Source organism: Gopherus evgoodei, chromosome 9 (genome assembly GCF_007399415.2).
Source record: "Gopherus evgoodei ecotype Sinaloan lineage chromosome 9, rGopEvg1_v1.p, whole genome shotgun sequence".
NCBI classification, from domain to species: Eukaryota; Metazoa; Chordata; order Testudines; family Testudinidae; genus Gopherus; species Gopherus evgoodei.
In genome coordinates, this window is record NC_044330.1 from 69,966,890 (window position 1) to 69,980,497 (window position 13,608).

General features: G+C 45.3%; 2 protein-coding genes across 2 annotated transcripts in view; one reads left to right on the forward strand and one right to left on the reverse strand.

The window, feature by feature from the left end:
• ARL13A (ADP ribosylation factor like GTPase 13A) overlaps positions 1–12,629 on the reverse strand; it is a 30,594-nt gene extending 17,965 nt beyond the window's left edge. The window contains exons 1-2 of the mRNA XM_030575580.1: positions 12,563–12,629; positions 5,797–5,891 (exon numbers count right to left, since the gene is read on the reverse strand). Of these exons, the coding sequence (XP_030431440.1) occupies positions 5,797–5,891; positions 12,563–12,571 (104 nt within the window). The 5' untranslated portion in view covers positions 12,572–12,629. The remainder of the gene's footprint in view (positions 1–5,796; positions 5,892–12,562) is intronic.
• Positions 10,260–13,608, forward strand: part of XKRX (XK related X-linked) — a 28,191-nt gene continuing 24,842 nt past the window's right edge. Inside the window, exon 1 of the mRNA XM_030575579.1 lies at positions 10,260–10,269. The gene's annotated coding sequence lies outside the window, so the exon portion shown is untranslated. The remainder of the gene's footprint in view (positions 10,270–13,608) is intronic.

Here is a 13,608-nt window from a genome sequence, read left to right on the forward strand (position 1 = left end):
ACCTCAATATAACACAACCTGATATAACACGAATTCGGATATAACGCGGTAAAGCAGCGCAACGGGGGGGCGGGGCTGCGCACTCCAGCGGATCAAAGCAAGTTCAATATAAAGCGGTTTCACCTATGACGCGGTAAGATTTTTTGGCTCCTGAGGACAGCATTATATCGGGGTAGAGGTGTAGTTTAGTTCCATATTATAGACTTATAGAAAGAGACCTTCTAAAAACATTAAAATGTATGACTGGCACGCAAAACCTTAAATTAGAATGACTAAATGAAGACTCGGCACAGCACTTCTGAAAGGTTTCTGACTCCTGACTTAGCCTGTGCTGACTGAGGGTGGGGACAGGTGTTTTGCTCGATGGTCTGCCTGAGTCACAAGTACTATTTGACCTGCCCCTCTCCACTGTTTAAAGACAGAGCTGATTAGGCTCCATAGATAGTCTTTTGTTTTGTTAAGTGACCAGTACAGCTGAAAGCACTGATAATCAGGTCTAAATGCTTAGACCTGCTGTGGGACAGTGTTTCTGTGGAAGAGACGGCCCAGACTGCACTAGCAGCGAGGTTCCCCCACTGAGAGCTCAGCTGAAATCATTGAGATCTGGTGGAACCTCAAGAGACCAGCTCACAGAGGTCACAGTGGCAGGAAGCAGCAGAAGGTGATGGCGCAGGGCCATTGGCAACAGAGCGATGGAGTGAATGGTGGCACAATAACAGTGGCCAGAACGAATAGTAAGCAGTTGGAGGAACGAACAAGGTACCTTCTTGCCCCCCACCTGGGAGGTGAACTCATGTGAAAGCACCTCTGAACTCTGAGTCTCCACTGACCAAGAACAACACTGATGAGTGTTAATGAGGCTGTTAAGAATCCTGGAGACACAGCACAGTTCATGCGAACAAACATGGCTGTGGCATCATACGTTCTATTTAAACAAGAGATACCACACACTACAAACTGAAGGCCAATGTTAAGTGCATTGTCACTTGTTCATCCTGAAGTTGAACACTTGGTTTCAAACAAGACCAGCAAATGCTCACTGTCTTTCTGCAAGAAACTCAACTGACTGGCTAGACACATGTGGTGCAACAGTGAAAGACTCAACAGTTGAAAAAGTGAAGAACTCTCTCATCACATTTAAAAAATTAGCATACATGGCTGATGAATGCATCAATGCAAGTGGACATCAAGTATTAAGTCATTGCGTACGTTATCTTGATGTCAGTGGTAGCCAGTAGATGCATTTCTAGATGTTCAAGTTATAGAAGACAGATTGGCTGCATTTGTGATAACCCACATCTTAGAAGAGTTAAATGCTTGTCAATTAGACCCCAAACAGATGGCTGCTTATGCATTTGATGGAGCTGCAAACTTCTCTGGAAGACATGGTGGAGCACAAGCTTTGCTCAGAGAAAAGTGTAACCCTAATCTCTCCTATACACACTGCAGAGGTCATCTACTCCAACTAGCTCTAGTATGAGCTGCAGACTCTTCAAAAGACATTTAAAAAGCTATAAATTTAGTGTCTTCATTATATTCTTTTTTTCAGCAAGAGTCCAAAAAGACTGAATATCTTGGAAAATGTAGAAGATACACTGGGACGGAAGTTCAAATTAGTCCAACCTGGGAAAACCCTCTGGTTTTCTCATGAGCAATCCTTGGCTGTTGTCTTAAAATTACTCCAGCCATTATTACTGGCTTTGGAAAGTATCTACCAAGATGGGATGGATCTAAGTAGTGAGGCTGGTGGATTACTTTTGCTACTACATTCAGAGAAGACTATTGCCATTCTCTCTCTTGTAAGTCTATTGGTGAAACCGCTTGGGTCACTAAACAGTGCCATCCAGGCATCTGCTACAACAGTCTTTGTCCAGCAATGCAAGCTACATTTGGATCAACCAGAGAGCTATCCACTGAAAAAGTACTGGAAGAAGCAAAGACTTCAATCCAGAAGTTGACTAATGAAGGCATTTATATTGAATCCTTAAGTGAAGAGGACAAGAAGTGTTTGTTAAGACAAGTGAAAAAGTACACAGACTTGATTCTCAAAAATCTATAACAGCGACTTCTAGATTCTACTCAACCTTTACATAGCTTTTACAGATCCCTGTCTTATAAAATACCGACAGTTGAGTGGAGTGAGGCACTACCAGCAATGGAGCTGCCACGTGCTCAGGACAGAACAGAATTTGAACACAGAGTGGAATATTATACAATGAATGAATGAAGATTTGACTTCAACTTCTTTTTTATCATCACTAATGGCTCGACCCGATCTTTGTGTTATGTTTCCTGGGATGAAAGAAGTAGGAATTCATCTCTTGCTACTCCCAGTCACCATAACTACAGTTGAGCATTCTTTTTCATCATTGAATAGAATTTTGCGTTTTGAAAGAAGTTGCCTTCTGCCTGCTCATATGAATGAACTAATGAGGATATCAGTTGAAGGAATGGAAGTACCAGACACATGAGAAGCCACCAAAGATGAACGCATTGCATTCAAGAAGTTCATTAACAGAGTTCTGCAAAATTGTAACAAGAAATCAAGAAGGATGTAGATGTAGTGCTTCATAGAAGGCTTGAGTAGCCAACTTTAACTTGTGTGATGATTTTAAAACATGAGTTAAATCTAATAAAATGGTCATGAAACATTTTTCAGTTTTTACCATGGTGCCATACAGCCCACCTTCACCTTCACTGTCTCTCCCCTCATCGACCCTGCCCCCCTGTAAATTTGAAGGGCCCCCCATAATTTCAATTCCTGAGGGAGAACAGCCACCATCTTGTGAGGAATTATCCTAAGGGCTCATTGGGTCTAGTTCTCCCTGGTATAACTTCTCTGAATTCATGGGGTTAGAGAAGGGAGGAAGTTGCCCTTTGTGGACATAGCATGGCTCGCTGAGGATGAGGGCAGGGTAAAAGAGTAACACAGAAAAAACACCCTTAGTCTGTTCCCTAGGGGCCAGCCCAGGATTGTCCCCTCCAGCAGAGTTCTCTTGGCTTGGATTCCTTCCCCGGAGCGAGGCCTCTTGCCACTACCTGGAAAGAATCCTTCCCCAGAGCCAGGGGCCTGCTTCCTGCAGCTCTCCTCTGGGGACTCATGACAGCCTAAGGCTTCCTGCCACTGTCTGGGAGTTCCCTGCCCCTTGGCGCACACCTGCCAGGCCTGCTCCCACTCCGCTGCAAGTTCCTGTCTCTAGGAACCACCTCAGCTAAGCCCAGGTAACCCTTTATCAGGCTCATTAGCTAATCAGATGCCAACCAGCCACCTAGGGATTTCATTATTGCCAAGGGGCCTGGGTTGGCTCGTTCTCCCTTACAGGCCTGTCACAGGTAACTGGTCCCTGACTCCCTTGAAAGGCCCGGTCCATGTGACAGAGCCTCTCTCTCCTGGTCCCTCCTTACATTGGTGTTTACACCAATGCAGAGTCTATCCTGAGAGAGTCGAAACAATGGCATTTACAGGAATGGGAGTAAGGAGTGCCAGGGCTGTGCCCTGACAAAGTTTTGCTCCAGGGCTCAGACATACATCAGACACAGCACCCTGGGCACAGGAATGCCTGTCAGACCCACTTCTCCTCTCGTGCTGTAACCCCAAGATGCATCAATATCACTTTGCTCCATGATGCTGAGACCTGGGCCAACAGCCACCTAAGATGAGGACCTTCTTCCTTCTATTTTATTCTTCTTTACTCATTGTCCCAACAGACAAGAAAATTCCCAAGTCCTAAGCACAGCAATGAGCTGGAGGGGGCTCAAAGGGACTCCTTGTTTTAGTTCTGCCACTAATTTTGAAGGAGGTTTGGGCGATTCCCCTGCCTCTGCTGAAGCTCACCCCTTCACTGGACACAGCTAATCCCTCCGAAAGAGATTACTTATCCTTAGGGCTCAAACATCCTGCTGAGAAACTCAGTGTTTTCCTTACTGACCCACAAGATAGTGCAAAATGACAGATATTTTCAAAAACATTCCTAGGGGAAGGAGTCTCCAGCCCTCTCCATTCAATTATTGTATTAGGGACAAAGAGGTCTGATTCTCCTAACCCTGCACTTCTGCAAGGTTGCCTACAACCCATTCCTGCTGATGTGTGGGAGTGAAACATTCTTAATTGGGAGCATTTTACATCCACTTTGCACAGGTGTAAATAACTAGATAAGGTTCAAGGCAAAGGAGAATCCAGACCAAAGAATTGTCCCTCTGCTGAGCAGTAGCATATCTGGGGCCTTGCACGTAGGCTCCCCCATGGAGGAGAAAGCAGTGATGTCAGAGGGGATCATAAACAGCATGCAGGCAATCCCTTGCCTAGTTCCCAGGGAGCAACTCTGCCCCAACAATTGCCTAGTTACATGAAGGCAGAGGGCAAAGTCTCCTGCTGCCTCCACAGCTCCCCTAAAGAATCTGCAACAACAAAACTAACAATGACATCTCTTCAGAGACTGAACATTACATGCTGCGAAAAAGAAGGTGTAAGACTATGTGTAATTGTGTTACCTAGTGACCCCTGCTGTAGCAGTCTAGACATCTCTAGCAAAGTGCAGCTTCAAAACAGTTTGTTGGTCCAGTGGAGCTGTCTCCTTCCGTGGCTAGGGGACAGTGATTTTGTTTACATGGGAAAACCAATTAATTATATTACTGGGGTGTATGTGCTGGGGATACATGGCTCATCGCAGGCTAAGGGGACACTTTTGTGGGACACCTGCATTAAAATACTGGTAGCGCATCACTGCATGAATATTTTTTTAAAGCAAGAATCCCAGAATTCCTAATACTATCATAAAATGCAGAATTCAGCTCTCATTAAAAGTAATTGGATGAAACTGAGCAAAGGCTAAATAGCAGAGAACATTTGCTAGCACCAAGGTCTATTATTTTAGGGGTACTATTTCCCAGTGTAAATGGTGAAAATTTTATTGCTTGGACATTCTAGCCTAAAACTAAACAAACCATTGGACAATAGAGCTAGTCAGAAAAAACTCCAACAGAACCATTTTCCATCAGAAGATTCAATTCTATCTAAATCAAAACGCTTCACGAAATCATGTCCTCTTCACCAAAATTTAAGTTCAGAGAAAAAGCGAAAAATGTTCCAACAAAGAGAAAACATTCCTTTCCCTTATTTTCCAAACTAAACATTTTGAATTTACATTTTTAAATGACTGTTTAGAAATTTTTTTATTTTGATTTATAAAATAAAGTCAAAATTAAAACATTTTGGTTTTGGTTGAAAGGAAACATGTCAATCAACCTGGAGTGAAAATTCTTCAGAATTTTCCTCTGTGGAGAATTTTGAAATTTTCAGGTTTGTTTCAAATTGAAATAAAGCCAGATTTTGAAATCTTTTGTGAAATGGAATTTATGTCCTCTGCATGCATAGGGAACATACCTGTCCAGTGCAGGAGTGAGATATGACCTTTAAATCTTTTCCCATCTGGTTTTCAGTTTAATAACATTTTCTTTATTGTTTTTTAAATATTTTAACATTAACACTATGGGCAAAGCAAAGAGCTTGGAAACATCACAATGCAGCACGCTCCCTCTCTGACAACATGGACAGTCCTTTGGGCTGGACAAATGGGGCTCTCTTCCAGGCACCAGGCATCCAAAAAGGTATTAAACAATCACACAAAGGGCCAGCATCAGGGCAAAGTTCCTCAGGGTTCAGGACACTGTACAGATCCCTGTCCCAGACAACGCAAAGGGTCAGACATCCCACCAGTCACTGATTCATTTCTAACACAAAGCTGTGGGCAGTTAACATGCAAAATGTCATGAGGCAACTGGGTCCTGGGGGATTACCTGATTGGTTCCTGTATTGCCTGCAGCCGTGACCAGCAGTGGGAGAGGAGCTGGAACATATTCGGCAGAGAGGGGAGAACCTCTAGCCTCTGTACCTAGGAATACCAGAGAAAGTGAACAGCAAGCCCTCCTTACTGCTGTGTCAGCCAGCAGGTGATCAAGGGAGGAGTCGTCACTGATACAAGGACAGAATCACCAGAGACTCCAGTTCTACTGTGCTGTGCTTCATCCTCCCAGCTATAACAATGTTCATCTGTCCATAACGACCACTCATTGGGCTGTAGATAACACTTTATTGGGGTTTCTCAGGATCTCTAGGACTTTCCCTCTCCTGCACATAAACAGGATTGGGCTCCCCTCTCTCTTCTGGGAAGGGTCGTGCTGGCCTGAAATTCCTCTTTCTGTGTGTGGGATAATGGAGTTGTGTTAGCCTCACTCTCCCTAAAATCTCCTGTTTTCAGCCATGTGCAGAAGAGTCAAAATGCCACAAGAAATAGTCTGTAAGCTCTTTCAGGCAAGGACCATCTTTGTGTTGTGTGGTTGTACAGGTCCTGGTCCTTGAGTGGACCCCTCAGGTGCTACTGCAGTGTACAAGTAATAAATAACTGGCCTGGTTTTGCAGGCCCAAGTGGTCCAGAGCAGCCTCCAAACTTTGGGATGTTTCTCTGAACTGAACCACCAGCAGTTTGTCTGTGGCCAGCCACCGCACATTGGGTGTCCACCTGAGAAGACAGGATGGTCAATATTCTAAGCCACCTCATAGTGGGAATCTGTGACTGGGTTTAACTGTGTTTTTCTTAGATGCTATCCTCGTCTTCTTGCCCATTCTACTCTCTAAGCATAGGGCCAGATTCTCAGCTGATGTTAATCAGCATAATCAGCATAACCACACTGAAGTCAATCACTGATTTGCACCAGTTTAAGAGTTGACCTGACCTGATGCTGGGAGGAGCAGGAAGGTCTGGGGAATGGGGAGAGGGAAGGGCAAGAGGGAAGGGTAACATCTAAGAAAGGCAAAATTAAACTCCTGCTCCATTGCAGAATTTTAAATAAGATGTCCTGTGAGCACAGAATAACCAGATAACCAGAACTAACTGCAAGTCTATTTGTACAGTGCCTAGCACAATGGGGTCCTGCCCAATGAAGTGGGTTTCTAGGTGCTTCAACAATACAAATAATACAGACATTTCTTAATAATGATATTAACTATAATTTCTATTATATTAAATTGTTACTGTAACAGTAACTCCACTGCAGCTTTTTTATTATTATTATCAGGGTTGGAAGGGACCTCTGGAGGTTATCTAGTCCAACCCCCTGCTCAAAGCAGGACCAATCCCCAGACAGATTTTTACCCCAGTTCCCTAAACAGCCTCCTCAAGGACTGAACTCACAACCCTGGGTTTAGCAGGCCAATGCTCACACCACTGAGCTACTCCTCCCCCCACTGTATGTCACTATTTTTCTTTCCTAACAAACAGCAGCTGATCAGACATTTCTCACTGGAGATGGCCCATTGTTCACTGCAAGCAGCCCAAGTGAAGCAAAGCTATTCACCCCGCTCACTCGCTGTGACGCAGAGTAACTCCCATCACCACCAAGTGGAGTTCTCAGTGACAGGCTGATAATAAGCATCAACCACTAGATTCTGGCACTCTCAGACACCCTGAGTACCCCTCACTCCACCGAGATTAACAGGTTTATTCGGGGAGAACAGTACTACTTGGTGTAAGGACATTGAAATCTGCTCCTGGGTCCCTATGAGGATACAGAAAAAGACAAAGGCACCTTGTTTTGGGATGGAGAAATAATAGCTGACTTTCCTCCCTCCTCTCAAGTGATGGATCTAGGGATTTTTGAGGACTGACAGGTGTAACCATTCCCCAACAACCCCTCAGTTGCAATACTCTTACCTCTAACACAATGCTTCCCTAAACTGTCTGTTCTTGTATGGTAGAACCAGCCCTGGCTTCTGCCCCAGCCAGTCTTCTGAAGTCAAATGCCACCATCTTTCCCTGAACTTTTTTTCAATGCCCAAAGAATGACTACAAACTCCAAAAACAGCCACCCAGGCCTGAAGAGAAAAAACATCCCTCCCAGCAGTATCCTGAGAATCAGGTAATATTCCTGAGCTAAGAATCCCTCAGAACTGATTCCCAATTGCAGCCAGAAGACAAGATCAGCTCAAGTTAAAGGAGTGGACGTCAGAGTTTCTCACCAGTTAGCCTCTGCTTTCCGGCTGCTGGTCACACTCTCTTCCTTCCTGCAGCATTCAACTAAATCTAATCTGGATTTAAACTAGTCACTACCTGTAGCCTTCTTAATCCCAGGATGGGTTCAGACCAGGAGATCTGTGCATTATGGGAAATGTAGTTCTGAAGGCTCTGCCTCTCCCGCGGCATTTTACAATACTGGAGGGAGAGTTGCTTTATTCACAATGCCACGTGCATGACCACTGAATAAAGCAACAATCAGTTCCATCTCTGTTTTTAAATGGCTTGGAGAAATGGAGCACTCGGATTGGCCACCAACGAAGACAGTATCCGCTGTAACAGATCACCCACTGGCCTAATCTCCCAATTACTATTCATACCCTGTAGCACCTGCAAAGAGCAACAGCCATTCAACACTCATGTGGCATCCTTTCTTGGGAAGAGTTGCCTTATGCTGCTCCCCTCCTCCACTTTTTAAACATAAGATATAACTGGTTCTTGTGAATTCACTAGCGTTTCTTTTTATTTAACATCTTTATACGGCACGTACTGGGCAACATCTGAACATTCTATGATAAAGTCAGACATATTATTCAAATCAGTTCTACCAGCTTGAATAGATCACCAGCCAGAAGCAAAAGATCCAGGACAGGGGAACACTCAGAAGCCCACAGGCAAATGCAAGGAAACAGTTCCAAAGTGATATCAAAAAATTCAGGAAGATAGGTTATATATTAAACAGTGTAGGGAGCCCAAAATACAGTTGCCAAACCACATGGCCTTACAGCATGTTCTGAAAGCAGCCAGGAGAAAGTGTGTCACCCAGAGAATAGGGTGAGCCTGATCACATGATTGGAATTTGCAGGTCAGTAAGTGAAACCCTGGGAGAGACACTGTTCAAACTCACTGCGACAAAGAAGAAATGGATATTTAGATGGAATCAGACTGGGGAAGGCTGGATGCTACAGGTGACTGATAACTAGGTCATATGTAGCCCCAAGCTTGAAATGCCCAAAGTTTTTACCATCTGGCTGCTGCTGGTCAGTGGCCTGTGTAAAATGAACCTGGCAGGTATAAGTGCAGTTCCTACTGGGTGGGTATAGAGGTCACAAAACAACCATCATAGGTGGCATGAGTTGGCAACCTCATCTGGTGCCCAATCAGAGGCCAGCTATTGAATGGCCATGGAGCCTGAACTATGTCTGAGACCCTTTGGCTGTGCAGTGTGGGGAGGCTTATGCTGCCATTCCTCTTGCTGCATATGTTCTGTGGATAAATAGACTATCTCCAGCTATACCACCGCCAATCTGACATTTTCCACTGGATGCTTTTTTAAATGATTAAAGCAATTAACTACCCAGCTAGGTGCAGCAGGGTCAGCAAGAGAAGCTGATGTTCCCTTATTTCAGAAGGAAACCAGAGAGCACAGATGGGAATCCAGATCTGCAAACCTGACACAGGAAGTGGGAAGAAAGTGCTGAGAAGCACTACTAGGGAAAGGGCTGTTTAGGGGCAATCAGCCCATTGAACTGGCTACAATCCTTGGACTACATTACTAACCACACAGATGGAGGGGAACCAGATCTTCAGGCTCCATGGGATATTGTACACCTATGCATCAGACTTGTTCATAATGCCTTTAAAACACAGGGTTGAAAGCTGTTTTCTAAGAATAGGAAGCACACTGTGTGATGGGGCTGGCAGGTGTAATAAACAGGGAGGGGCTGCTTGTTCTGCAACCCCCAGCCTCTTATCTCTCCCCAACAGGTTTCCTTTTGCCACACCCCTGCTTCCTGCCCCTGAAACTATTCTTCCATCTACAGACAAAGGACTTGAGAAGGCTTCAAGCCACAATTTTCCCAGTAGCTTAATTTTTTGACAGGAGGGAGGGCATCAGAGATGAGGATGCAGCAATGGGAGAGGACAGCATGAGCAAAGTGAAAGGGATTTGGACAGATTAATCTGGGGCTGGATACATGGCTCCTACAGTGCAGTGTATGGAAGTGGACAGATAGAGTCAAGCAGCACACAGAGCAGGAGACATGAAGGGGCACTGGGGAGAGAGGGGCAATATTAATTAGCAATCATATGAAGGGCATTCAGCCCAAGAAGCGATGGATCATGTTATACACAGGGCTATGTGAGTTTGGAGGCAACAGGAAGTACCAAAGACCCCAATGTCATTTGAATATCGTGGGTATTCCTGCTTCCCGTTTTCTGTTAGGAGGATATTGCTGGGACTGAAGATGGGCCACTGAATGTGTAGGGTTAGGGTGATATAAATGATAGAGATCTGCCAAAAACCAGATGGATAGAAGAAGTGTCATCTTGCAGAGAGAGAGAGAGAGGGAAGGGATCAGAATGATACACACAAGCGGCTTAAAGACAGCAATGCTATTTTGAACTGCTGAGTTCAGGTGGAGGGCATGGATGGTGAGGAGTGTGCATTGCGTACCCCATGACATGCAAATTTTGATTTCCAAGGGGCAACCCATCCTGTGGCACCTGCCAGTTCTTTTATCTTCTGGCCTCTTACGAATACCTTGAGTTTTCTATCTGCTCTGATAGTAGTAAATTAATAGCAATGGACCAGATCTGTAGGTGATGTAATCAGCATAGCCTCAGTGAAATCCATGGAGCAACACTGATTTACTCCAGCTGAGGATGTAGCCCAATAATTCTTAGCACTTTGGGGTTTTGCTTTTCATCCAAAGATCTCATCACAGTGCATGATGCTAACCAGGCAAGCTCCCTGCCTTAAGGGGGTTACTTACTAAACCAGAGGATTAAAATGAGAAACAGGGCAAAAGAACCAGGGGAAAGGGGAAATACATCACAGTTCAGGGCAACTACACCAGTATTTCCCCCAGTGCTCTAGCAATGATGCCCTCTGTCAGGCATCCCGCTCCCCAGCCATCACCTCTCTTAGGTGGGGAGACCTGCATCTCTCTCCTTTCTGACCTTGGTATTTCCAGGCTGCACAGTTCCTTGCCTTCACTGTGTTAGCCCAGCAAAAGACAATCTGAGCAGATGTGCCCCCTTTCTCTTCCAAGACAGTTTACACTGTAGCTGCCCACAGTTATAGCTACCGACCGCACAGCACTTCCTGTGCAGGCCGCTTTTATTCTCTGAAAGTAAAAAGCACTACAGAGAAAACATACCCAAAACAGGAAAAGAACCTGCACACCAGCTAATAAGCTTACCAGAGATCACTCCAACCCTAACGGGCTCTGGCTGGAGCACCCCACTGAAGGAGTATCCTTGTGGTTCCAAGGTCCGCTTCAGCTCAGAACAATCACACGGTCTTATGGGGCCTCAGTAGGCCCAGTCCTTCCATCACTTCCCTAAATATTGAGGCCCTCTGTGGACCAGGGGTCCTGTCCATTTGCTGGATCAGGAAGAACCAGTCTAAAACCAGGCTATTTATCCAAAAATGCTTTGTCTGTTGGTCCCTGGACTCCCTCCACCTCTGAACCAGTATACATGCATCTCTCCACCCGGGGCTTCAAAGGGCTGATAACCAGAGGAATTACATTAGCATCCCCCTCCTCCTCCTCCAGAAGTTACATACAGTTCTACAACACCACATACACTAATTGCATTCTTAATACAAATGCACCCTAAGGGCATTAACCTTAATTCAATAAGGTTTAACTTCATTCTGTAAAATTCATTCAGGATATGTCAGGAAATGATCAGTCTGTCATAGCTGCCATGGGAGATTATCAGTGTTTGTGACCATGTGGGCTGATCCACTGGAGTCATCACTCCACTGATTCCTTAGGGCTGATCTTGGGGAGAAATTTGCATAATGGCTTTGGAGCTAATGAGCAGATTGCAAGCAAGGAGCAGGAGAGGACTAGCGAGAGTCTGAGAACAGATTTCAGACTGCTAGTAGTGATCCAGGCAGAATTGCCTGACATCAGTGAGGCAAGCAGAGCAAGTACAGAAAAAGTTATTGTTAATTAATGTTTAATGCCAACATTGTATTCAGCACAGAAAACAAGGACATAAAGAACCTCAAACACAGCTAACGAGCACAGTGGAAATCCAGGGCTGAAGAGAGTTTAGAGATTTGTTGTTTCCATATTTCTAACAAACTCCCTTCTCTTAAGCACTACAGGATTTGGGACAAACTTCCAGAGATAAGAGGCAGTGACGCACACTCACCCACTCAAGATGGAGAAGAGCAGATTTTGGGGAGGAAAAGACAACACTTGGGACTCAGAACAGGGACTCTAGGAGATTGTGTGGGAGGGCCACCAGGGCACATAGGTGATAATGGGGCTAAGTGATAATAGGGCTACATAGGGACTAGTTGTGGAGGCTGGGGCCTACCTTCATTCTCTTTTCAGCAAGCTGGCTCTGGCTGTATCACGAAGAAATGCATTTCAGCTTGTCCCTTATTAGTCAAAGCTCAGAACAGGCATCATTCCTTCATAAACAACCCCTCTGCCCAACACACACATTTCTTGCTTGCTACATATGATCAGCTTCTGCAATTGCTTTATCCCTTGACCACTAATCTACATATTGTATGTAAGTCATTATACTTTGGGCATGTTGCAGGCTCCCCAGCATCCTTCCTCTCTCACTTGCTGTGCACTGCTGTTTAATGGGTTAGAGTCTAGGTCATGTACATGTTCAGTGAGCGGGCAGGTGGTTAATGAGTAACACAGGAAGTTTCCAACAGGATGTTGCTGCTGAATAGCGCACATGTATATACACCCTTTGGTTGAGTAAACATCCATTAGAAACTCCTGCTGCTTCTTTCATGTACCTCCTGGAGAAGGGACAGTGTACTCACCAATCAGGAGAAATGTGTGGCCTCTCCCACTTGCGGGCTCTGCTCCAGCCTGGGGGGAGGGGAAGGAGGAGAATAAGGCTGTGGCTGAAAGCCTGCTGCACTGCAGTTCATGGGCTAGGTGGTGTCAGCACTTCCATTGTAACAACTCCCCTTCTGAGAGGGCGATAAGATAACCCATCACTTAGGGCTAAGATGCGGCTGCAAGGACGTATAACAGATGTGCTAGATATTGTCACTCACCTGTGTCTTCCAGGCCCACTTACAGCCCTCGGGACCTTCCTCACACAGCCTCACTTCACAGTGCTAGTCTCTGGCAGAGAGAGGTTTGAACCCCTCACTGTTGCCCCTTGGGTCTGCCAGGAAGGTGGTGGGTGAGCAGTGCTAGGGAAAACCTCCCACTTTCCCCAAGCAGTTCATTGGACTCCCTTCAATTAACACTAAGGATCAGGCAAGTCCATAAAAGTCAGTTTCCAAATGGAATTCAAAGGTCAGGTGCCATTACTTTACTTCTCCCAGCAGTGGGCCTCTCACTCTCACAGGCAGCTTGTTTGGGACTGCCTGGACCTGCCCCAGATGCACCAGCACAACAGGGTGAGAGGACTGAACTAAATCAAAGCCCTGATCTCATTTTAAAATAGTTTATCTGAATAAAAACTCTGATCAAAATAAAAACAATTAATAGTTTCCCCTTCTCTAGCCTCTTCTCTCCAAGGACGGCAAAGCGCGTTACAGATGTTTGTCTATTTAGCCTTACCTCACACCAGCTTGGCGAGAGGGAGGAGTATAACCTCG